The 23,563-nt window shown below is 31.5% G+C and overlaps 1 protein-coding gene across 6 annotated transcripts in view; it reads right to left on the bottom strand.

The window, feature by feature from the left end:
• The window catches only part of LOC143047231 (regulator of G-protein signaling 17-like), a 64,450-nt gene that overhangs the window by 24,271 nt on the left and 16,616 nt on the right, over window positions 1–23,563 (bottom strand). For 3 of the 6 annotated variants that reach the window (XM_076220257.1, XM_076220242.1, XM_076220252.1), the window contains exons 2-3: window positions 12,067–12,166; window positions 6,317–6,498 (exon numbers count right to left, since the gene is read on the bottom strand). In XM_076220257.1, coding sequence (XP_076076372.1) covers window positions 6,317–6,498; window positions 12,067–12,162 — 278 coding nt within the window. In that variant the 5' untranslated portion in view covers window positions 12,163–12,166. Of the gene's footprint in view, window positions 1–6,316; window positions 6,499–9,252; window positions 9,413–12,066; window positions 12,167–23,563 lie in introns of those variants that run through there. The other 3 variants (XM_076220270.1, XM_076220262.1, XM_076220277.1) reach the window with 2 other exon arrangements.

A 23,563-nucleotide genomic window follows, 5' to 3' on the forward strand; every position in this document is an offset into this window, starting at 1 on the left:
CTTCCGTACCATTTTCTTCCATTCATGATTATTAAATTGAACTGTAAAATATTTCTTGGTACCTTCTTAATTCCTTTATAAGTCTTATGTAAAAATAATTATGACAATAACTGTTGTGAGCACAAGATTCACTGCACACTTTTAAAGTTCTGCTTCATCAAACATTAAAATGTGAACTAAGTTTTGAGACTTTTTTAATCGACACGATTGGGATTTTTGTATATGAGAACATGGTTTATCTATTAGTTGAAAATGCGGCTTTGAACTAGCTTTTAGTATCTGCGAGCATTCGTTGTTCAATAATGTGACTTTGTGTTATTATTTTATGTGATAAATTGTTGTGTTGGTACACCACTGTAACAATGAAGGAGGAAACTAGGAGGGTTGGTTGGGTGGAAGTGGCGAGGTGTATGCGGAGCGCTAACAAACATGTCTATGCGGCATGGGCTTTGATCATTGTTGAAGCATCAATGAAAGGGGCATTTAATATCTTAATAAAACTATTCTTATTTTAGATACTATATATTGTTATCTGATATTTGACGAAAGATGTTGCCCTTTTATGTAATTATGTAATACAAGTTACGATCATTTGAAAACACATATTAAACAGCCAAATGGATGCACAAGAGCTAAAATAGGAGTCATAGATCCTATTGACAACATTTATCTGCCCAATTTTATTGATTTTGTAACATTTGTTTCAAATATGACCAACTTCTTATCCAAAATCACCAGCACAATGACAGGACCCACCAGCACAGTATCAGGACATGAATAAATTGAGAAAATGATACATTTTAATAAATTGCAATATTTTTTCACAAAATAGTTTTGTCGTGTGGATTGCGGTTTAGAAAGCGGACTCTATGAGCATTTTTGTTTTATTTTTTCAGTTCTAGATTTTCTGAAAATGAGCATTTTTGTGTTACGCTTAGTGAAACAGTTTAGAGGGTCAACTTTTTAATGGTTTACATATGAACCCATAAGAAACAAAATTGAAAAATCTCAACTGTTTTCTTCCATTTTTTATGAGTGAAAACGTCAAAAATCATCATTTTCGTCTTTGATTACATTTTTTCATTGATCACCAGCACCCGTCAGGACCGAATCACCAGCACAGAACGTTCTCTCGCAGGACAACCATACCCACCGTGTGACCGATTGAAAAAAAATTGACGATTATACGAAATTTATGCAAAAAAATGAAAAATTCTTGAACAGGGGCCGTGTAAACGAAGCTGTCCTAGGACTAAGACATGTCTTAGGATGGTCTTAGGACACGTCTTAGTCCTAAGTCGGGTTAACGAAAGTCTCCTAAAATAAGATATGTCCTAAATTTGGTCCTAAAGTTAGGATATACAATTAGGTGTCTTAGGATAGTAAAGGTTACATCGTCCTAAAACGTAATAAAAACAACAAATATGGCATAAACTCAATACTAAAAATACTTATACAATATTAAACTATCATTAGATAAAATTAATAAAAAAAAATATTGTTTAATGTTTGTTAAAGATTTAATTGTATTATATTAAATTATTTCGTGATGCCTTTTTTGAAGCCTAAACAATACTATCATCATAAGCAACATATTTTCAAATATGGGAAAAAGTTTACTTCTTTTTTACCTAATCCTGATTCGATACATGTAATGAAATCGAGTGGACCTAAGGACAAAACTAGTTTATGTACTAAAATTGCAGCACGAATATCACAAAGTTTTGTGACCATTTACTTTTGTTTTCGTATTAAATTCATTTATATCTTTTATCATATTTAATAATGTAGTTATTAGTATTCCGTAAAAACTTTAACTTTTATTTTGCGTTAATTGTTTTCTATATAAGAGTCATCCTCCCTCTCTTTACATGTAGGTTCTAAAATACAATTCAATCTATGTCATACAAATCTCTACATATATTTTCAATTAAATAAATGTGTTAGGATGGTCCTAGGACCATCGTAGTTAGGACTGTCCTAAGACAGCTTTGTTTTGCATTGGTTCAAGAATGGAAGAACATTATTTTTCACCGGTCACTCGTTTCTTAGGACTTAAAATTTTACGTCATAAAGAAAAGTTTTTACAACCCAACCTTTTAACAAATATCAATAAAGCCTATACAGTGTATCCCATAATAAATATTGAAAAGGGTCCATCTGGGCGGCGTACCCAATAACAAATATCAATAAACAGTCATTCCCAAAAAATGGGTACAATTCGAATGTAGACACTGTTAAAAAATAAATTTCAACTGAGCAGAGAGAGAGTGCTGTTTTCTTCTGTGTCTATATCTAGTCTGTCATTTTTTAAATTTTTACTTACACCATTTTTGTTGTTTTCAAGTTTTAGCATTTTTTGTAAGACAAGGTAAGTATGAACGTATCGGAGGTTAGTGTTGTATAAAGTCATCTTAAAAATTGCATTAGAGAAAAACACAAGATTTAAATCCAGGCTCATGTGAAATGGGTTACATTAACCACCATATCAAACTGATATATACGTATTATTCTGTATATATTGAAAGCAAATACCAATTTTAAGGTCTGAATCAATATAGCGTTTAAAAAATAATTCAAATTAGTAGTTTTCACAACTTATTTAGTAATGAATTTGAACTAATGAAATGTTATGCTGTACAATATTTTAGTTTCATAATACAGCTTTCCATGAAAAACCCTATTATATATGTTTTGAATCACTTGTATGTATTTTTTATGCTTGTATTAATCCACACCCCCATCTTTGTTACGGAGGTTAATATCAAACCAGTATCTAAATGCTGATACAAAGTAACACTTAACTCTTTAATGCTAGCTTTTCTAAACAATTTATTGACATTACAAACTAAAAAACTGTTTTCTATCAAGTTATATGTTTCTTTTAGTCAAATGGACTTGTTCTTGTCAAAATCTCCGTAACGATTCATGAACTTTCACTCAAAAATATGTTTTACCTAAACCGAATACTGTTCAACTTAATTTTATTAGCTCTATACATATAATGTCATCTTCTTTCACACTATAATGTATATATTATACTCAACTATGAAGTTTTGGGGTCAAAATAATTTCATTTCGAAAATTTCTATCCTCCGTAACGACATTTAAAACCTCCATAACGGACAATTCCAGTTCTTACCAACAGCAGACATATAAATGAATGTAAATATTGGAATTAAATGACAAACAAGACAACAGAATTAAAAAAATTTCTTAGTAAATCTTTATCGAAAAAGAGTAAAGTCCTGTTAGAGAAAAAAACTTTTTTTTCCTTAAATTTCTATCCTCCGTAACGTAAATCAATGATATCGGTTATGATTTACATCACCTTTTGATATTTATTAGTGATAATTGATGGACTGATTTGGTATCTATAACAATGTACAAGAATTTCAATTGGTATGATCGTGTTTACATGCATGTTTAGATTTTTTTTAATTTGTATAACCTCCGTTACATTGATGAGTCCTAAATGATCTTGAAAATGTTTGCCATTAACCGCTGTTAAAGTTATGATTGTCGTCGTAATTACACAAGTTGTGTTGTAGACTATTTAACATCTGAGAAAATGGCTGATATAACGTTTATTAAACGTTATAATGTTGCTCACATAAAAGGAAAAAACAAGTTAACCTACCTTTCTCAAAACAACATTTTTTTTTCTCAAAATCTGTATTTTGTTTGTCTGTTTCCTTTATAATAAATGCTGTCTGCTACAAAAATGACTTTCGGCAGTGTCAGCAGCCGCTGATACTGATAAAAAAGTCTGACAACTTAACTGTAAATAACTGCGTCACGGAGGTTATTCAAACGGAGGTTAGATTTATTTACATTATACATGGAAATATGTAACAATATTGTTGAGTTGCTTTCTCAAAACTGATTATTGAGAAGCTTTATGGGTAATTTCAATGAAATAATCATCAAATTGATTTGTTCTTGGTTAGTACGTTCCAAAATACGCGTTACGTAGGTTGGATTCTTATATGCGACAATCGAAAAAAAGAGAAAAAGAAGATTTTTTTAAATTTTTCGTTTCATTGCAATAAAAGTTAAAGGCAGGATTTTAAAATTTGATGTATCAACTTTGCTTAAAGTCACTTTGGGCATGATTTCCAATCATATAAATATGTTTTGACTGTACCTAAAGATACGTTACGGTAGGTTATACGTTTATCGGCGACATTGGTTTAATGGGTAAATCTAAGTGTATATTATAACTTTTGATTCTAAAATATTTTTGTGGATAAAAATCAATATAGTGTCAAATAAAAAAAGCAAATCTAATCATGATTTAGATGAAATAAAGTATTTTGATTCACACCGATATTTGGAGTTTTTCTTGGCGACATTCGGAATTCGTGTGATACCCGTATATTAAATAGAAAATCACACAAATATATTTAAGATATACATCACAAAAGAATATAATTTTATTTTAGTATACATATTAATCACTTAGAACACGAAAAAGATTATCTGTGACATATGTTAAGCTTGCATTTTGTGGTTATTTTCCGGCGACACTGTAATTTTGTAATTGTACCCATTTTTTGGGAATGACTGTAAAGCCATTGTGGCGTACCCTTAACAAATATCAATAAGGCATATATGGTGTATCTCTTGACAACTATAAAAAAAAAAAGGCCTCTGCAGTGTATCCCATACCAAATATCGACGAATACTATGTGGTATACCCCAATAACAAATATTGCAAAAGGCCTATCTGGCGTACCCCTTAACAAAGTTCAATAAGGTGTATGTGATGTATCTCTTAACAAATATCAAAAAGACCTATGTGAGCTGCCCCATAACAAATATCGACCAGGACTTTGTGGTGAACCTCTCAACAAAAAGGGTTCAAAGGTGACTTGATATGATAGGAAAACTGATGTGAAATAAAGGATGGAAGTGTGAAAATTCAATGTACACCTAGTAGAGAACTTTGATACTTCTTTATAACATTGCAATCATATTTTCTTTATAGCGGTATTTTATTTGAAACAATAGTGCGTTTCAATAATCTGAGCGGCCTATAAAAATTAATTAGAAGTCATCAACCCTACAACAACTATATGTCTATCAGAAGTCATGAATTTCCTCAGTGCTGTCAGCTTCGCTTTATTCTTAACTTTTCATATTCTTATTTCCGGTCTCGGCATATTATACAGTTGATAGAAACTTGAATAGACCATATCTGGTCAAGCATGTCAATATAACGTATATGTTAATTACTTGTTAGATTTGACAGCGAGCAGAAGCTATACCCAATGTACAACTCCTAAAGTGATGCAAGATTTATTACTGAAAGCATGAACATGGAACATAATCTGAAACGAGTGTTTGGTAGTGTAAGGTAAAGATTACTTTTGTAAATTTCGAAAAGGGAAAATATACAAGACAAATATGGCTGCTACAAAAGTCTAAACGTTTTGTTTCTACTGAATTCTCAAGCTGTTCAAATTCTTTCATTTTTTTGTCCCATACCTAAGCCATACCTCAGCCTTTTTAACCCCTTTTATATATTTTTTTTCAACCTCATCGCCTCGTTTTAGTATTTTTAACTTGAATTGGCGTAATACACAAGCAATCTTCCAATAAAGATCAGTGGCAAATATCTTAGATAAACACGTACATTGGCAGCATTTGGGATATCAACATTCTTAGTTGTTTGGTTGAAACTGATCAATGATATTAAAGACTTAAAGATAGACGAGGAATCATAAAGTCTTTTTGAAAATATATCATATCTAATTCCCATACTTCCATCTCTTTTCTTCTATACTGATGTTCACACCTGATATTAAAATTTTCATTTGTTGAATTTAAGAAGTGATGAGTACTTCAAAATTAAACTTTACAACTTTCATAGGATTATTTTGTACAGCTTGCTTATTACTTATCTGTTGATTTTTGGCTCAAGAAAAAGATAGTCACCATGTGCAAATTCCAAAAATGCTTTCAAAATTGAATTTGTGTTGTCAGATATTTGATTTAAACTGGACGAGATGATAATTTAAACAAATTACAACATCGAGCCACCAAAAGGAAAAATCGTTAAAACAATGGAACACGAGTTAGGACCATCAATTTGATTTTACATGAAAAAAACTTTAATTTAGCAGTCCATAATTTTATCAAAAGGCTGTAACAAACAAAATGTGCATGTCATGCCAGATGTGTTCTAAAAAGTGGGAAATACTTTATATACAGGAAAAATTACCCGTCTGTTTAAGATAATCAAAAAATAAAAACCGATGGTCCTAAGAACGTGAATTAAACAAATGGTGACTAAGAAGAGACATGCATTCACCATGAACAAGTACAACAACAGCACCAACAAAAGCAGCAAGCTCTGGTCCCACGGTCACCGGGCTGTGCTGGGGAAGATGGAGGTGAATCGTTGACTGCACCATGGCCACTACTCCGGTTATTTCGCATTCTTACATCGTTTTCATTTGACGTCGATGATTGTCTTCGTAACACCGAAGTCATCTGAAAATAAAGTTATTAAAATATATTGAATTATTAATGTGATTTTGTTTTTAATATTTACCCTCATCATCAATGTTTAATGACAGAACGTGACAAATTCATGTTGTTATTAAGTCTTACAGTACCTTCATACTTAATATTTAGCGAGCATATTATTATACAACAGTCACAGTTAAAATTCTCTTTCACACGAATACTATTCATTTACATCTGGAAATAGGCAATGGAGTTGTGTGAGAATTAAAAAAAAAAAAAATATGAGAAAACAAATCAATTTGATTTTTTCATTGTTAACTTTCCTTCCATGTATACAACAATAATCTGACAGGACCTGATTATGGTGTGGGTTTATATATTAGCATGGGAAAACCCCAAACAATGTTAGAGTAAATATCTTCCTTTCCTTTCTCAACAATCGGGAATGGGACCTTATAATTTTTCCTAATGTGGCAACACCGTCTAGCATTGCGCAGCCGCATTATCCCTACCTGAAACATTACTGATCAAATCAGCATTCGTGTTTATCCTATAGTTTTAAAATAAAACAGAGCTTGCATTTAAAATAATCATTTCCTTGATAGACGAAATCTGTTTACAAAGAAATTATTTAACCAAGAATTTTTAAATGTTGAAGTCAATGTCATCTCTTCAAAATGTTGTCACAGATGACCGTTGTCTGCTCTGTGGTCGGGTTGTTGTCGCTTTGACACATTCCCCATTTCCTTTCTCAATTTAATGAATAATTCTACAACTACATATCCATGTCATCTATTCTTTCAGAGTTATGTGTTATCATAAAATTAAGAAAAGAAATGGGGGATGTGTCAAAGCGACAACAACCCGACCATAGAGCAGACAGCAGCCGAAGGCCACCAATGGGTCTTCAATGTAGCAATGTTTTGTTATGTCTTCGCTGTTTCTGTTTGTAAGTATATATATCTGTTGTTCTAAAAACTGTGTTTTCATTTCAATAGTTATCAAAGGTACCAGGATTATAATTTAGTACGCCAGACGCGCGTTTCGTCTACATAAGACTCATCAGTGACGCTCATATCAAAATATTTAAACAGCCAAACTAGTACAAAGTTGAAGAGCATTGAGGATCCAAAATTCCAAAAAGTTGAGCCAAATACTACTAAGGTAATCTATGCCTGGAATAAGAAAATCCTTAGTTTTTTCGAAAAATTCAAAGTTTTGTAAACAGGAAATTTATAAAAATGACCACACAATTGATATTCATGTCAACACCGAAGTGTTGACTACTGGGCTGGTGATACCCTCGGGGACGAAACGTCCACCAGCAGTGGCATCGACCCAGTGGTGTTAATAGTTATCAAAGGTACCAGGATTATAATTTAGTACGCCAGACGCGCGTTTCGTCTACATAAGACTCATCAGTGACGCTCATATCAAAATATTTAAACAGCCAAACTAGTACAAAGTTGAAGAGCATTGAGGATCCAAAATTCCAAAAAGTTGAGCCAAATACTACTAAGGTAATCTATGCCTGGAATAAGAAAATCCTTAGTTTTTTCGAAAAATTCAAAGTTTTGTAAACAGGAAATTTATAAAAATGACCACACAATTGATATTCATGTCAACACCGAAGTGTTGACTACTGGGCTGGTGATACCCTCGGGGACGAAACGTCCACCAGCAGTGGCATCGACCCAGTGGTGTTAATAGTTATCAAAGGTACCAGGATTATAATTTAGTACGCCAGACGCGCGTTTCGTCTACATAAGACTCATCAGTGACGCTCATATCAAAATATTTAAACAGCCAAACTAGTACAAAGTTGAAGAGCATTGAGGATCCAAAATTCCAAAAAGTTGAGCCAAATACTACTAAGGTAATCTATGCCTGGAATAAGAAAATCCTTAGTTTTTTCGAAAAATTCAAAGTTTTGTAAACAGGAAATTTATAAAAATGACCACACAATTGATATTCATGTCAACACCGAAGTGTTGACTACTGGGCTGGTGATACCCTCGGGGACGAAACGTCCACCAGCAGTGGCATCGACCCAGTGGTGTTAATAGTTATCAAAGGTACCAGGATTATAATTTAGTACGCCAGACGCGCGTTTCGTCTACATAAGACTCATCAGTGACGCTCATATCAAAATATTTAAACAGCCAAACTAGTACAAAGTTGAAGAGCATTGAGGATCCAAAATTCCAAACTCATGTTTGTTGAAGTTCCGTTTTTTTTTTCTAATTTACGTGACCGATTGTTTATGAAATAAGCTATATATTAGTACTAGTATAATAGAGACATTGTGTGACGCCTGTATGTAATCATAGGACATTACTCGTCTATGCATGTCAACAAAAGCAACACAGCAGATGTCAACAGAACTGCAAACCTTTCCGGAGCACCCGAGTTAATTCTAGATTTTTCTTAAATCACGATGTACTACTACTTTAGTATCTATATATTATCTATATTATCGCATATATCATTAGCATAATATTTTCAAGATGAACTGTTAGCGGTATTTTTCGTCACCTTTTTGTACGTTTTTCGTGTTTTGTTGTTCTTATTAGTATCTTCTTTCTTTGTCTCATTTTAGAAAGTTTTATTTTATTTTACTTCATACACGTAAAATTTAAATTACATGAAGTCTGTTATACATCTTATTAAAAAAAAAAGTAAGACGATGAGGTATGATTGCCAACGAGACAACTATCGATCAGAGATTAAATATGGTTATGTTAACTAAACTCCTTAAAAAATAATACCAAAGCTTACCACTATATTATGATCAGTAATGATATTTCTTAACGACGTTTCGTCCATTTTTCAAAAAGGAGACTAAATTTCCGTCCAACTTTGTAAAATTTCCTTGTTTCTAAACAATGGTATCGACATATTTGTCTATCCAAGTTAACAATTCAAACTTTAATCTTTACGTGTTTTTAGCTTCCTTGTTTAACTAATAAATTATTATACAACATCACCCCGATATTTCCTGTTTCGCCGTTGAGCAACATACAATTCAATGAATTGACACATTGAAGTCCTATTCTAATTTATAGTTATTTGCTTGTAAAGTTTCCCTTTATACATGAACTTGTAACACTTTATTTTTATAAAAACTTTCAGTCTAACAAATCTATCTTGCTGGGGAAGTTAGAAAAAAAGGTTATGGCATTTTATCCAAAATATAAACTGAATAATTCTGTATAACTATCAGATTGTTTAAACATTCACGTTTTTGTTGTTCATTGTATATGTCGCGAATAACAGGCATATTTAGAAAATCACCAAAAAAAGTAGACCATCAAATGAAAAATATTTAATGAAGTATTTTAAAAAGTCAGTTTAAAAGAACATACCAACTTTAACATATCTTAAGACGATAAATGAAAGTTTGAACTTGTTAACCTGTCATAGTTTTTTTTATCAATGCAGTGTAACGTAATGAATTAATCTATATATAATATAATATAACAAAGTAGTTACAAATACATGTAAATAATACTAAAAACACTTCCGGATATAATGTATACAACTAATTCTATCAAGCTGCAAGAGTATAAATACATTGTATTGGTAATGGATTCACTTTCAAAAACTTTGGGAAACTTAGCCAACACAGTTTAAAAAATGACCAACCACTTGTAATATAACAGCTCAAAAGTGCAACAGTTACTGATCATTCTACGATTAAAGTTCAATATTTGCAAGTTGGTGACAACTGATTATACAACTGGCATGGTAATACCTCATAGTTAAATATTCGTTTGTATGTTCATGGAAGTATTATAGTCAATGTAATACTTCAATGGTATGTCAAAGGTATTGAAAAGAGAGAACAACCTATATATAAGTTGTGCAATTATAAATCTATGAACGATAATATAGATAAACTAAGCTAACAATCCGGTAGATACGAGGCATTAGGTGCACCCTCGTGGAACCGTCTGAATAAAACAACAAGCATGTGTCCATGCCCTGCTTACAAGGTGTAAGCAAAGCTTGATCACATAATCTATATATTTTTTTTTATGAAACGCCTTTAATTAGATATATACAATTTGATTTTATTTCCTATTTTTAAAAGGTAAATGTAGCTGCTGAGAACAATACCAGAAATGAGGTACAGACGGACGAGCTACACATCAGTTGTATAGCGGAGATAAACTGGGTAAATAAAGTATATCAGAAAATTAATTTCAATTGAGTTGTCAGATAATTTTCTTTACAAAATGTCCATGTTCATCATAAAGAGAGGATATTCTTATTGTAACGTAATTAAATCCCAAGATCAAACAGATTAAGTATAGTAAGGACATGCACAAGTTGACAAAAATTCCAGTAGGTTGAAACCGTAAAAAAAAGGTCGAACGGTATGAATTAAAGTAACGGGAAATTAAGACCAATACTGAAAAACGTGTGTTGCATGGGTGGCCTAGACATTTTGCTTTGTTACATGTCATCTGTTGACCCTAAGAAGAGCAAGGGTGCATTAACGTGCAGAGAATATGGTATCATAAACGATGCATTGGATATAACATCCACATCCGACCGGGCATGACAGCGTATTATAAACATCCCTCAGAAAAACGAAGTCCCTCTTTATAATAGGATTTACTGGTTAACGGAAGTTATCCAGGAGTTACCGAATTTCTATAACATATATGGTTTTTTTTATATAAAAGATGATCGGGAAGGTACAGAATTGCTCGATGAATTATCATCAAACCTTCATACTGTTCCTTATAACAGGACAACATCCAACGTCACTTAATGATAGTAAATAGGTAGAAATAGAAACATGTTCTTCGAACATCTATAGGAATAATTAGATATAATCAATTGTATTGAAAAATGTGCTTTCTTAATTCAACATGTGTATTGGTTATTTAAAACATTGAATTTGTTTCAGACATTAGACATTATGTTGCAATATGCTTTTTGGTGTAAATTTAATGCACATGGCTAAATATAAATAAAGAGATCTAACTAAAGAATCATAATAATTAGTAATTTTGGTAGTTTACATTTGTACTCCTTTTGTTTGAATGTTCTGACATACAGGCAAGGTAAATTTAAGAAACAATCTAAATATTATTGATATCTTACAAGCAGATGTAATGTGAACATCAGATGGGTGTTATTTCACTGATAATCTTTTTTAATTTTCGAAATGCAAAGGTGAAACTAATAGTGGACGTATCAAAACACCTTTCACTTTTTCTTTTTTTTGTTCGAACTTGAAAGCTTACAAATATAAAAAAAAAACAAAAAAACAGAGACTTTTTTTATCAAGCACTCGGCGAAAAATGTGTATTACTATTTCAAATGGGATTTATCATACAATTTGAGGAATATATCCTGTAATCCTGTGAATCAGAATAATTCGTACTCTTACATGTATAAGAATTGTACTAATTGTATAATAATTTTACTTTTTGTATAATAATTGTACTTATTGTATAAAAATTGTACCTATTGTATAAACATTGTACTTATTGTGTAAAAATGTATTTATTGTGTAGGAATTGTACTTATTGTGTAAAATTTGTACTTATTGTGAAGAAATGTATTTATTGTACTTACTCCTTGCTTGATTCTAGATGTGATTCTGTCCCCGCAGCTTATCACGCCGGTTAAACAGATCCGATGAAAACTGGCATTTGGCGGATACTCAGACATTTGACTGAAAGTAAACAAGAGAAATTCTTTACTTTGTTAAATTAAAAAATAACAGCTAAAAATTACTGTGAATGCTTTCTTTACCTTTTTATCATATGCCATCCAAAAGTGGCCTTTGGCGGTAGTTGGCGGATAGTAGCGGACATTTGACTGAATGCATAGATCAAAATGTTTTACAAATATATAAGGCATTCAACATGTCTTCATTTACTAATGGAGTTTAAATTTTGCACACTTTATCTGGTAGAACAACCTTGCACAATCTTTGTTCTAGTCCTAAATTATCGTGAAATGTTTCCCACTGGACGTTTAAAATTTTCAAGCAATCATTAAATTTCGATTCATCAGTTGAAAAAAAAAATCATAAAAGATAACAGATAGTGGTGTCAATTCAGAAATAATGAATATATACCATTGCGAAAATGAGTCGTAAAGACAGCCGTCCATAACACGTTACACAACAGAAAGTACAGATTAAACAAAACGAACCGACTAAGTGTTAATGAATATAACACATTAATCGAAAATACATTAAATTAAACTATGTCATTTTACATCTGGTATTTAAATCATCTTTTCTCTGATATCAGAAGCTCTTGTCATTTCAAAAGATCTTGTTTAATTATCCAACTTGATTGACATCATCTCAAAGTTTTGTTCGATGAAATCCTGAATATTTATCATTAAGGTAATCAATGTACTTCTTCACTTTTTACCCAATCGATAAATGCATCACGTTTTTATGATCGATGGGGGCATCAATACAAAATGAATGCGCATGCGCTGATCGATACCGATTACCCTTGACGGGAACCTTTCTTATCGTCGAACAAACCACAACTACCGAGACCTGTTTGCCTCGTCTAGAGAGCGATTGACCGCGTTTTCCTGTTGCTGAGTCTATCGATTTCCTTTATGTGGGTCATATAAAATAATTGGATGAACATTTCACAGAGTACACAGAAAATAATAATCAATGTAACTGCTAACAAACAGATATAAACAGTTAACGTCAGTATAAATGAAATTCAATGAAATCAGCGCTTTTAAGGAAAATTCTGAATCAATGCAAGATACGTCTTGTATAAATTGATCGTACTAGAGTTCCTTAAGAATCAATGGCTTCCAACTAAAATATATATCGTATTAATTTTCAGTTGGAATAATAGATTGTGTTGATAAATGATATTGTCATATATCAATTTATTTTATGATAAAATGCTAATGAAGCGGCATCGTAGAAATAGTGTCTGTGTTCATTTTTTTCTGAAACGTTTTACATTTTCCGAATAAGACGAGACGTTTTTGCGACGGTGAAACAAATCGTTGTTCTGCACTACATCTTCTCAATCTCATGAAACTTTGCAATCCAACAATAACTGTTAATACAAATCAAGGTGAATTCAGAAGTGAACATTCTCGATTTGAAGGTCGCAATTAATTGTTTTAAAAATGCAATATTCTAATCAGGCAACAATTACTCATTATTTTAATCCAAAAACGTTATCTTCAACTTCTTTTGCACATGCAATCTATAGATATAAGAAGATGTGGTATGAGTGCCAATGAGAAACTCTCCATCCAAATAACAATTTATAAAAGTATACCATTATAGGTCAATGAAATCTTTGTCACAAACAACTAGTATGATAATGTTTATATGACACAGTACTAACTAACTTTAGTTAAATTTTATTTTCATTCATAGTCAAATATGTTCCTTTTGTTTTAAACATGCTTTAAATGTTACTTGACCAATTAGAGAAATTAGCAAATATGGGAATACATTTATTTTTTTAGTGAACCAAATATTTTAGAAATTTTATAACAACTACAACGAGTAATAATTATTACTCTAATCGAGTAATAATTATTACTCTAATCAATTCATTACCTAACCAAATGGCAAAAAAATGCTCGTGTTGCAACTGGATTAAATGCATGCAACAATCGCAATTTTAAAAGAATGCTCCCTACGAGGCTCCTTTCTTAATAATAACGTCTTTTTACTGCCAGCAATAGTTCGCATACATGATCATAATATGAGTAAAGTACAATTCAGATACGTGCATTTCTTAACTGTAAGCATGCAGGCATTTTGTAATATAATAGAAATAGGCTTCACGTACGTACCTAATTTTAACTTTGAAAATATAGTTTTTAACTTTAATAGAGCTATACACATTATGATTGAATAAAACCTATTCAAAGGAGAGCGAAAAATGTTTTAAAGTTTATGATAGTTACATATTTTTTTTAAATGCAATTTGTCAGTGTCATCTTACAATGAAAAGTTATGTTACTAGTATACTTAATCCTTGTTCATAAAAAACTATCAGTTACGATGTGAAAAAGTATTACATGTATAACACTTTTTACAGTATTTCCTTTTATAGACATATGCTCCAACGTCAGATCTTCCTACACCTCCTACGTCACAGCTTTACATATAAGATCTTAATGACCTACTGTGACTATGATTTATTTCATCGGTCTATTTTTGTTCTACGTATCCCTCTATTTAAAGCGCATTGATATCTTTTGTTTTCCGAATCACCATGACTCCTTATAAGGATTTGAGTAGTCAAATATTTGAATTTTTTTACAAATAAATTAATTTCAGAACCTTTATTTGATTTGAAGAAAATAATTCTGTTTTATTCGTGTGGACAAAGGTATAGATCAATTTTAGCATGAAAGAAAAACACACGGAACAAAACAATGATTGAATGGTTGGTTTATGCTTAACGTGGAGTAGCAAATGTGTCAAGCGAAATTTATACGAGAACAATGAAAAAGGACTTTTTTCTGATCAGGTATAAATATTGTCACTCAGTGACGATCCTATACTCCGACCCCTCAAACTGTGCTGTATTGCCAATTATAGGTAAATTGCGACAAGTCTGTACTCTGCAAGTTCGTTAGTTTGATGGATAAAAATGCTTCTATATTAAGATATTGTTGAATACCTTAAATAAAGTACGCGTGGTCATAATGGAACATTTTTTTGTATATTATTATTATTAGCTAAATCATATTTTTTTCAATTCAATTTTGGTTTGAATAAACCGCACTGAAATAGGCTTGAAAGCAAGTAGGTTCCGAGTTACATCTAACTGATGCTTAATTCTATTTATAAATGCAATGAAGGGCATATGCACTGGCAATAATAAGTAATTTGTTATAAGTCAAATTAACCTCTGATATTAAATTAACTCACTGACATGATACAGGTGTTGTAACATTTCCTATGGGGATGGTTGATTCAGGTTTTTTTAAGTGCTTGCTTTTTTAACTTTATTAACATTTTGCTAAATTCTTAAATTCCTCTCTATATAGGTTTAAACACCAAGCGATATATTTATAAAACGTATTTGTGGATTATAAGCGATAGTTTTGCGGATTAATGGCGCTAGTTGTGTGGAAAATTGGCGCTAGTTTTGAGTCAACCATCTAGTTTTGAGGCAACTGTCATCTATATATACAACAGTTTTGCCTCATGGGAACATTGAGAAGTGCATATATATCTAGTTATCTAAACATTTAGTGTCGTCTTCAAAAGGTACAATATTAATCGATCTTCTGTGTTTGATTCCAAGGGTATACTATTATAATCATGGTTAAGTTGTAATATTTTTTAGCTTCAAATGTTCAATTTGTGTTAAATTCATCTCCCAAAATAAAATCCAAACGAACAGAATTACGAATATTGTTTCGGTAAGGCATACCCAGGGCAAAAAGAGGCAACATTTCTCCTTCTTTGCTCTATTTTGTTTCCTCTTACCTTCAATTTCCAATGCTATATGGTGTACCTGTGCAAAGTTTCTTATGTAAAACCAACATATCAATATATTTATAAATATTTCATTTTATTTGTTATGGGGCGGTTAGTTTTATAGTGCTATAGTTATTTTAATTTTTAGAAGAGGTGACACGGAAGTAACTTTACTTAATGTGGAGACCTGGTAATATTTCCGTGTCTCCGATTTTATAAATAATATTAATTGGTCCAAAACAAATAAATTCTAATATTTGTTCATTTTAATGATTTTTTTTTAAATATACCCTTTTCTCTCTGGCGTGTGCGTGTCCTGAAATTTACTATTAATTATAATGTTTGTGATAAAATCAATAAAACGTTGAACATTTTTCTGTTAATTTGTCTATATATATCACAAATTTTTTTATCACATTCTGTACCCCAAATTCCTAAATTCCTTCCCTTAGGACAATAAAATGGTTGCTTTCTGAATTGCATATAAAACTTAGATATTTCCGAGCAACTATACAAAGACAAATAGAATCGAAGATCTCTGTGGTTGGGAAAGTAAAGAATTTTAAAACCTCTATACTGTTTATTTCTGCTGTAAAAGAAAATCTTACTCCGAATTTTTTTATTTAAATTTATTTTCGAGCAAACAAATCTAATTCGTCAGTTGGGTTTGGCTTTGAGCTTCAAGTTGGGCTTAGCTACTACGAGCACTCTTAATCGGTTGTATCTGTCTTTAGTATTAGTATTAGGTGTGCTTCGCACCAATCTTAAGAGTCAACAAAGTCAATCGGCAAATAGTCTGTTTGCCAATTCCCGTAATTGACCATATGATGGTGTGTTTCTTTGATCAATAATATTATAAGCCCATAAAAATGTGAAGAGAAAATATAAAATGTGTGGTGCTGTTCGTATGAAGGCCAGAAGGACCCCTCAATGTTTCACTGAAAAGACGCTGTCAAAATTGAAACACCAGTCTGTTACCAATATATATATAGATCCTTTCATAAATTTGAAGATTTTGAACAATAGAAATATGGTCTAAAATGCCTAAAATGGGATCTCATGGTTAAAGATGGAACAAAAAAAAACAGTTACACCCTACTTGGCAAGTATACTAGTATATCAGATAATTGTTTGGCTGTTATTCTTTATCTTAAAGATTAATAGAATGAATACACCCATGAACAAATGTTTTATTTATCGTAATTGCATTAGTAACTTGTGAAACTGAAATTTTAAAGCTGCTTATTGATTTTTTTAAAATAAACAAATCGTGCGCATATGAAATCTAAAGCTCTTCCAAGTCACTTATTTGTTCCCCATATACAGTACTTGTCTTATTACATTTTCCCATGCACACAAAACATTTTTCAGTATAAATATAGATAGTCTTACGTGAATAGAACGCTTTTAAAAAGTTGTGTCTGTGCTGATAAAAAAATATAAGGAATAAGTCGTCTGGACTCAGGAACATGTATTCGCATTCAATGTTTACATCGGGATAAGGTTCGTTTGTATTTGCTTAGTAACTTAATTTCAAACTAATCTTTAATGATAATCAATTTGTGCTGTGCCTTTTTTCTAAAATTCTCTGATCTAGCTGCATACATACATAGAAAATTGGAAAAGAGAGATATATAGCCAGAAAAAAAAGGAAAGTTGACTTTTTAGGATTTTGTTACCTATCAACATTTAAAACCAATTTTACAAAGGTGCTATAGGATACTGTACTCGTCACTTGCTATTTTAGGAGGAAAAGGATTATATCATAGGGAAATTTTGTTTTTATTTCTATTTATTTTCATTGTTACGTTTTGTTGTGAATTTATAATTAATAGCGTCCTTGCTAAAACAGGACAAAAAATTGAAAAAAATCAAGGTTTCAGTGTTTACAGGTGAGGTAATATTTATCCTTAAACTATTAACAGAGTCACTGTATCACAAAATGAAGGACAAGAGGGTTAAAGAAATGTTTCTCAAATGATAAATATACTTTTGACAGCGATATCGGTACAGCAGATGAAAACACGAGAAAAATCTGCATGAACATGAAAAAAAAAACCTATTGAATATGTAACGGCAATCGGAACGACAAACTCAAATCTGATGTACAGTCTAGCAAACACAATTGTTTTATAACGCAATCAAAACAACAAACAAAAATCTACTGTACAAGATAGCCAAACAATAGTTTTGAATTCACATTGATAACCGGTAATGCGTTGTGATATAGCTAGGGATAAAATATCAATATTTTTTACTTACTGCAATATGAATCAAAGCTTTCCAAGAAAATCATGATTGCTTGTTAGCAATCATTGCATACGTCACTACTTTCGTTTATGCTAAAATTTACCAAGCAAGGCTTGGCGGTATAAATCCAGATTTAGTGACAATGCATGTTTCTATATGAAATTCAAAATGCAAAACAAGAAGTGACCGGTTTTACCAGTATGAAGGACTGGCCTGACGAGTTTTTGTTTTTGTATTTTTCTATGCTGTTAACCTTGTAATTCACAATTTATGTAATTCACAATTTATATACAGAAATAATTTCAAAAGGGTAAAAGTTCATATTGAAACACACCTCTTTGCTTCACAAGTCATTGTATTTTACTGGTGTTTATATATACAAATGTAAGGCTGTAGACAATAAATGACGGTATACAATCTATTTTTGTCTGAGTCAACATCATGTCATATCCTTTTTTAATTGGACCATTGGAAATGTGTTACATTTACCATATAAACAAGTATATTAAAAGAATCTTCCGAAAGATCAGTTTATTCAAAATTACTAGTCAGTTCTATGTGATGACATGAACTTGAACTTGATTTAGATTCCACAATGCTTTGCATCTTCGAACTTTATTTTGCCTATCAAACTTTTGTTTTATTCGAGAGTCACTGAAGAGTCGTTTGTAGAAAAATGTGTGTCTGGCGTATAAAACTTTAATATATATATGAGGAGTTTATTGATACAATGATAATGAAAATGCATCAGAACTGGAGATTTTTTTTTCAATTGAAAACGGTTAAAAAATGACTGATTTAACTTGTAAATAATCACAGAGTAATGATCTTTATATTTCGTTCTTGTTCTTTAAATAAAATTCCAATTTACATTAATCAGTTGGCTAATGACCCTCAATCGACGTAATTATGTGCGTATAACGACAGGTCACTTGAAGATGAGTCTCACAATTTATACATACGTCAAAACATACACAGGAGTAATAAAACTATTAGAAATAAAATTCCGATTTTATAGAGATGTTTAGAATACATTATTGTTGTGAATAATTGTTATTTTCATTTTTTAAGATTTCCACTTTTGTCAGTGACCCCTCGATTCATTGCCATGCATGTTTGATACCAATTATTTCTTACATCGTTCTGTATGTATTGTTTCATATCTGTTTATTCATTTATTGTAGTACATATATGTACATGTATTGATATTCTACAGTAACTTATTATTTTATTTACATATTGTGTATAACTCGTTCGTTATTATAAATCATATTTAAGTCAAGTATTTATAGTGCCTCTTGTTATACCGATGTGCTATCTTGGTGTATACTCAAATATCGCTATTCCTCAGTTCAAAACATGACATAGTCTTTTTGATAAAAATTGTAAAAACTAAAATGATCATGTTTTTTTCTTCTCTTAATCCAAATATGAAAAAAGCGCCCTACCAATGCATTTTTACTCAAACATTTGAATTTATACTTTCTCGTCATTACAATAAAAAATTTAAAAAAAAATGGCACAGTGATAATTAGTTTAAGGACACAGTCCTAGCGGGAGATTGTTTGCTAGAATTTAAAAGTCAGGAAACGTATGACATATATGGTCAGTACAGTATCATTTAAATATGTTTGTTCAACATATCTGCTAAAAAATATTTCACATAAAAAAGTATTATTATAGTATTCGTTTTCTAACTTATAAGCTTTGCAAAACAGTCACCGATGCGCTTTAAATGTATACGCTGTAAAACTATTAATGAATGAAAGAGAAATAAACATTGTAGCCCATTTTCGAAATTACCAACTTTTAATTGTTTCAAATCTTTAGATTTTTTTGCAAAGAGAAAACGGCTTAAGGTGTGACAAACTGTATTCCTGCATATACAAATTTTTAAAAACAAGTTTTACTTTCAAGGGATGATGTTTGTCATATTGATTTACTTAATAAGAATTCAAGAAAAAATATATTTAAAAGAAATATATATCTCAATATCTTGACTGACAGCAAAACTGTAAAGGTAAAAATTTTAAATGGCTAATTATTTTTGTTCTATAAAACCCATTGAATGACAGAATGAAATCTTTAAAGAGTCAGATTTGACTGGAAAATGTCAACAAAAAGATCTACTGGCACTTTGAAGTTCAAAAAATCAAGATGGGCTTTTTTGAGCTTAGTGATTATAAGTAGATCTGTACATGCCTTTTCTTCAAAAGTTTTTTTTTTCTATTAATTATTTAAAGCCTGTTGTCACTAGCATAGTCAACTTGGTCAAAGTTGTATTTTACCAGATAAACTGTGTCCAACTTATCTTGTGTCACTATCAAAGTTTTTCATTGGTCAAAGAAAAAACTGCACTGTGATTGGATGATTTACGTCATATGTCTCTGGTTTTGTCTCTGGTTCACCAAAGTTTCCAGAAAAAATAGAGCCATCTATGTGAGCCTCTCTGTAAATAACGTGTGGTAAAAAAGGTGTACGAATAAGCTGATCATGATATGAAGTACTTTTTTTTAGTTCACCTGACCCAAAGGGCCAAGTGAGCTTTTCTCATCACTTGGCGTCCGGCGTCTGTCGTCGTCCGTCGTCGTCGTCGTCGTCCGTCGTCGTTAACTTTTACAAAAATCTTCTCCTCTGAAACTATTGGGCCAAATATAACCATACTTGGCCACAATCATCATTGGGGTATCTAGTTTAAAAAAAATGTGTCCGGTGACCCGGCCAACCAACCAAGATGGCCGCCATGGCTAAAAATAGAACACTGGGGGTAAAATGTAGATTTTGGCTTATATCTCTGAAACCAAAGCATTTAGAGCAAATCTGACATGGGGTAATTGTTTATCAGGTCAAGATCAATCTGCCCTGAAATTTTCAGATGAATCAGACAACCCGTTGTTGTGTTGCTGTCCCTGAATTGGTAATTTTAAGGAAATTTTTGCTGTTTTTTGTTATTATCTTGAATACTATTTTAGAAAGAGATAAACTGTAAACAGCAATAATGTTCAGTAAATAGTTATCAAAGGTACCAGGATTATAATTTAGTACGCCAGACGCGCGTTTCGTCTACATAAGACTAATCAGTGAAGCTCATATCAAAATATTTATAAAGCCAAACAAGTACATAGTTGAATAGCATTGAAGATCCAAAATTCCAAAAAGTTGTGCCAAATACGGCTAAGGTAATCTGTGCCTGGGATAAGAAAATCCTTAGTTTTTCGAAAAATTCAAAGTTTTGTAAACTGGAAATTAAAAAAAAATGACCACATTATTGATATTCATGTCAACACAGCAAAGTAAGACATAAAAAATAGTAAACATGACCAAAATGGTCAGTTGACCCCTTAACGAGTTATTGCCCATTATAGTCAATTTTTGTAAATTTTTCGTAAATTTTTGTAATCTTTTACAAAAATCTTCTCCTCTGAAACTACTGTGTCAAATTTAACCATACTTGGCCACAATCATCATTGGGGTAAATAGTTTGACAATCGGCCCGGCCAACCAAACAAGATGGCCGACATGGCCTAAAAAAAGAACACAGGGGTAAAATGTAGATTTTGGCTTATAACTCTGAAAGCAAAGCATTTGAGCAAATCTGATCGAGGTAAAATTGTTAATCAGGTCAAGATCTATCTGTCCTGAAATTTTCAGATGAATCAGACATCCCGTTGTTGGGTTACTACCCCTGAATTGGTAATTTTAATGAAATTTTGCCGTTTTTGGTTATTATCTTGAATATTATTATACATAGAGATAAACTGTAAACAGCAATACTGTACAGCAAAGTGAAACCTACAAATAAGTCTGCATAATCAAAATGGTCAATTGACCTCATAAGGATGTAATTGCCCTTTATAGTAAATTTTTAACAATTTTCATAAATTACAAAAGATTTTAACTACTGGGATAGATTCATAGGTTCATTAGATAGAGATAATTGTAAGCAGCAAGAATTTTCAGTTAGGTAAGATCTACAAACACATCACCATAACCAAAACAAAACTTTGTCATGAATCCATCTGTGTCCTTCGTTTATGATATGCGCTTAGACCAAGGTGAGCGACACAGGACTTTAGAGCCTCTAGTTTCAGTTATTATATAGTCTTGTTTTGTGGTAAAATAAATTTTATTCTATACCTATATATCAAAACATCTTCTCTTACCTTTCTTCCTCAAACAAAACATTTTTTTTTTTTTGTATGATAATGGATGGTTAAAGGAATAATACTTCCTAACTAAAAGCAAGACAAAATATAGTCTGTTAAATTAACTTTTAGAATAGATTTATGATTTGTTCTTTAATAGCCATATATAGACACATTTTGAACTTGTTTCTATGAACTTTTAAAAATACTGGAAATGGTTAAATATAATAAACAGGAAATTAAATACTATCAATGTTGAACATGCGTTTTTAAGTTGACATTTCTGAAGAACACGTCTTTTAAAAAATGCCGCATTTTATATAAGAAAGAAGGTTGTTAAAAACAGTTTCGTTTTATAAATCTTCATATTTATAAGAAATAAAACAGGAAAAAAAAAAAGAATTTCTATCTTCAGAATGATTGCATGTAAATAGCACAGCGTTTGATATTCAATTTAATATAATTGTCAATGAATGGCTGACTGTTGAATTATTATTTCTATGAACTTACTGACTGGAAAGAAATTCTGATTAAGACATGGGTCTGCTTATAATTGCATTAATTGGTATGGGTTGAACTACAGAAACTTATCTTTTCTATATCATTCATCACAAACTTATGGTCGGCAACAATTTTCATTGTAATCATACAAAGAAGAATCCGATCTGACTCGGTCACGACAAGCAGAATGGCTGGACCAAGGATTGAGGCCTTAAAATATATTTCACGTGTATTTCAAGTTCAGATAGACTTAAAACGGAAGAAGTAATATCCCTAAATGAATTTTAAAATAAAAGATTCAAACAGTAAAATTGACAGGCTCTCAAAGAAAACCAAAAGGTACATGTATACACATGGACCTCCATGGGTCTGAAGACGCCTTTTGGACCTTAAACGTGTAAATGGCATTCCTGATGGGAAGACAGAGAAAATGTTAGAAAAAGCAAAAACGTTGGTTAAGCAAATTAGTTAAATAACTGACAAAGCTATTTATATGATATTATTCGATCCATCAGAATGGCCGAGCACGTAATATAGAAGATACCGCTGGCAAACTCCTAATGGAATTGACGAACGTGACAAATTATACCCAGGCTTTCAGACCACCCCATAAAAAGAGGACGCTAATTGGATGGCAAAAATAGAGCTAGCTTAAAGAAAGGAGTTATTTCAAACGCATCTTAACAACGAGGGCCTAACTAAACATAGGATCGCAATAGCCTACAAAGCA

Source organism: Mytilus galloprovincialis, chromosome 1 (assembly GCF_965363235.1).
Source record: "Mytilus galloprovincialis chromosome 1, xbMytGall1.hap1.1, whole genome shotgun sequence".
Classification (NCBI taxonomy): domain Eukaryota; kingdom Metazoa; phylum Mollusca; class Bivalvia; order Mytilida; family Mytilidae; genus Mytilus; species Mytilus galloprovincialis.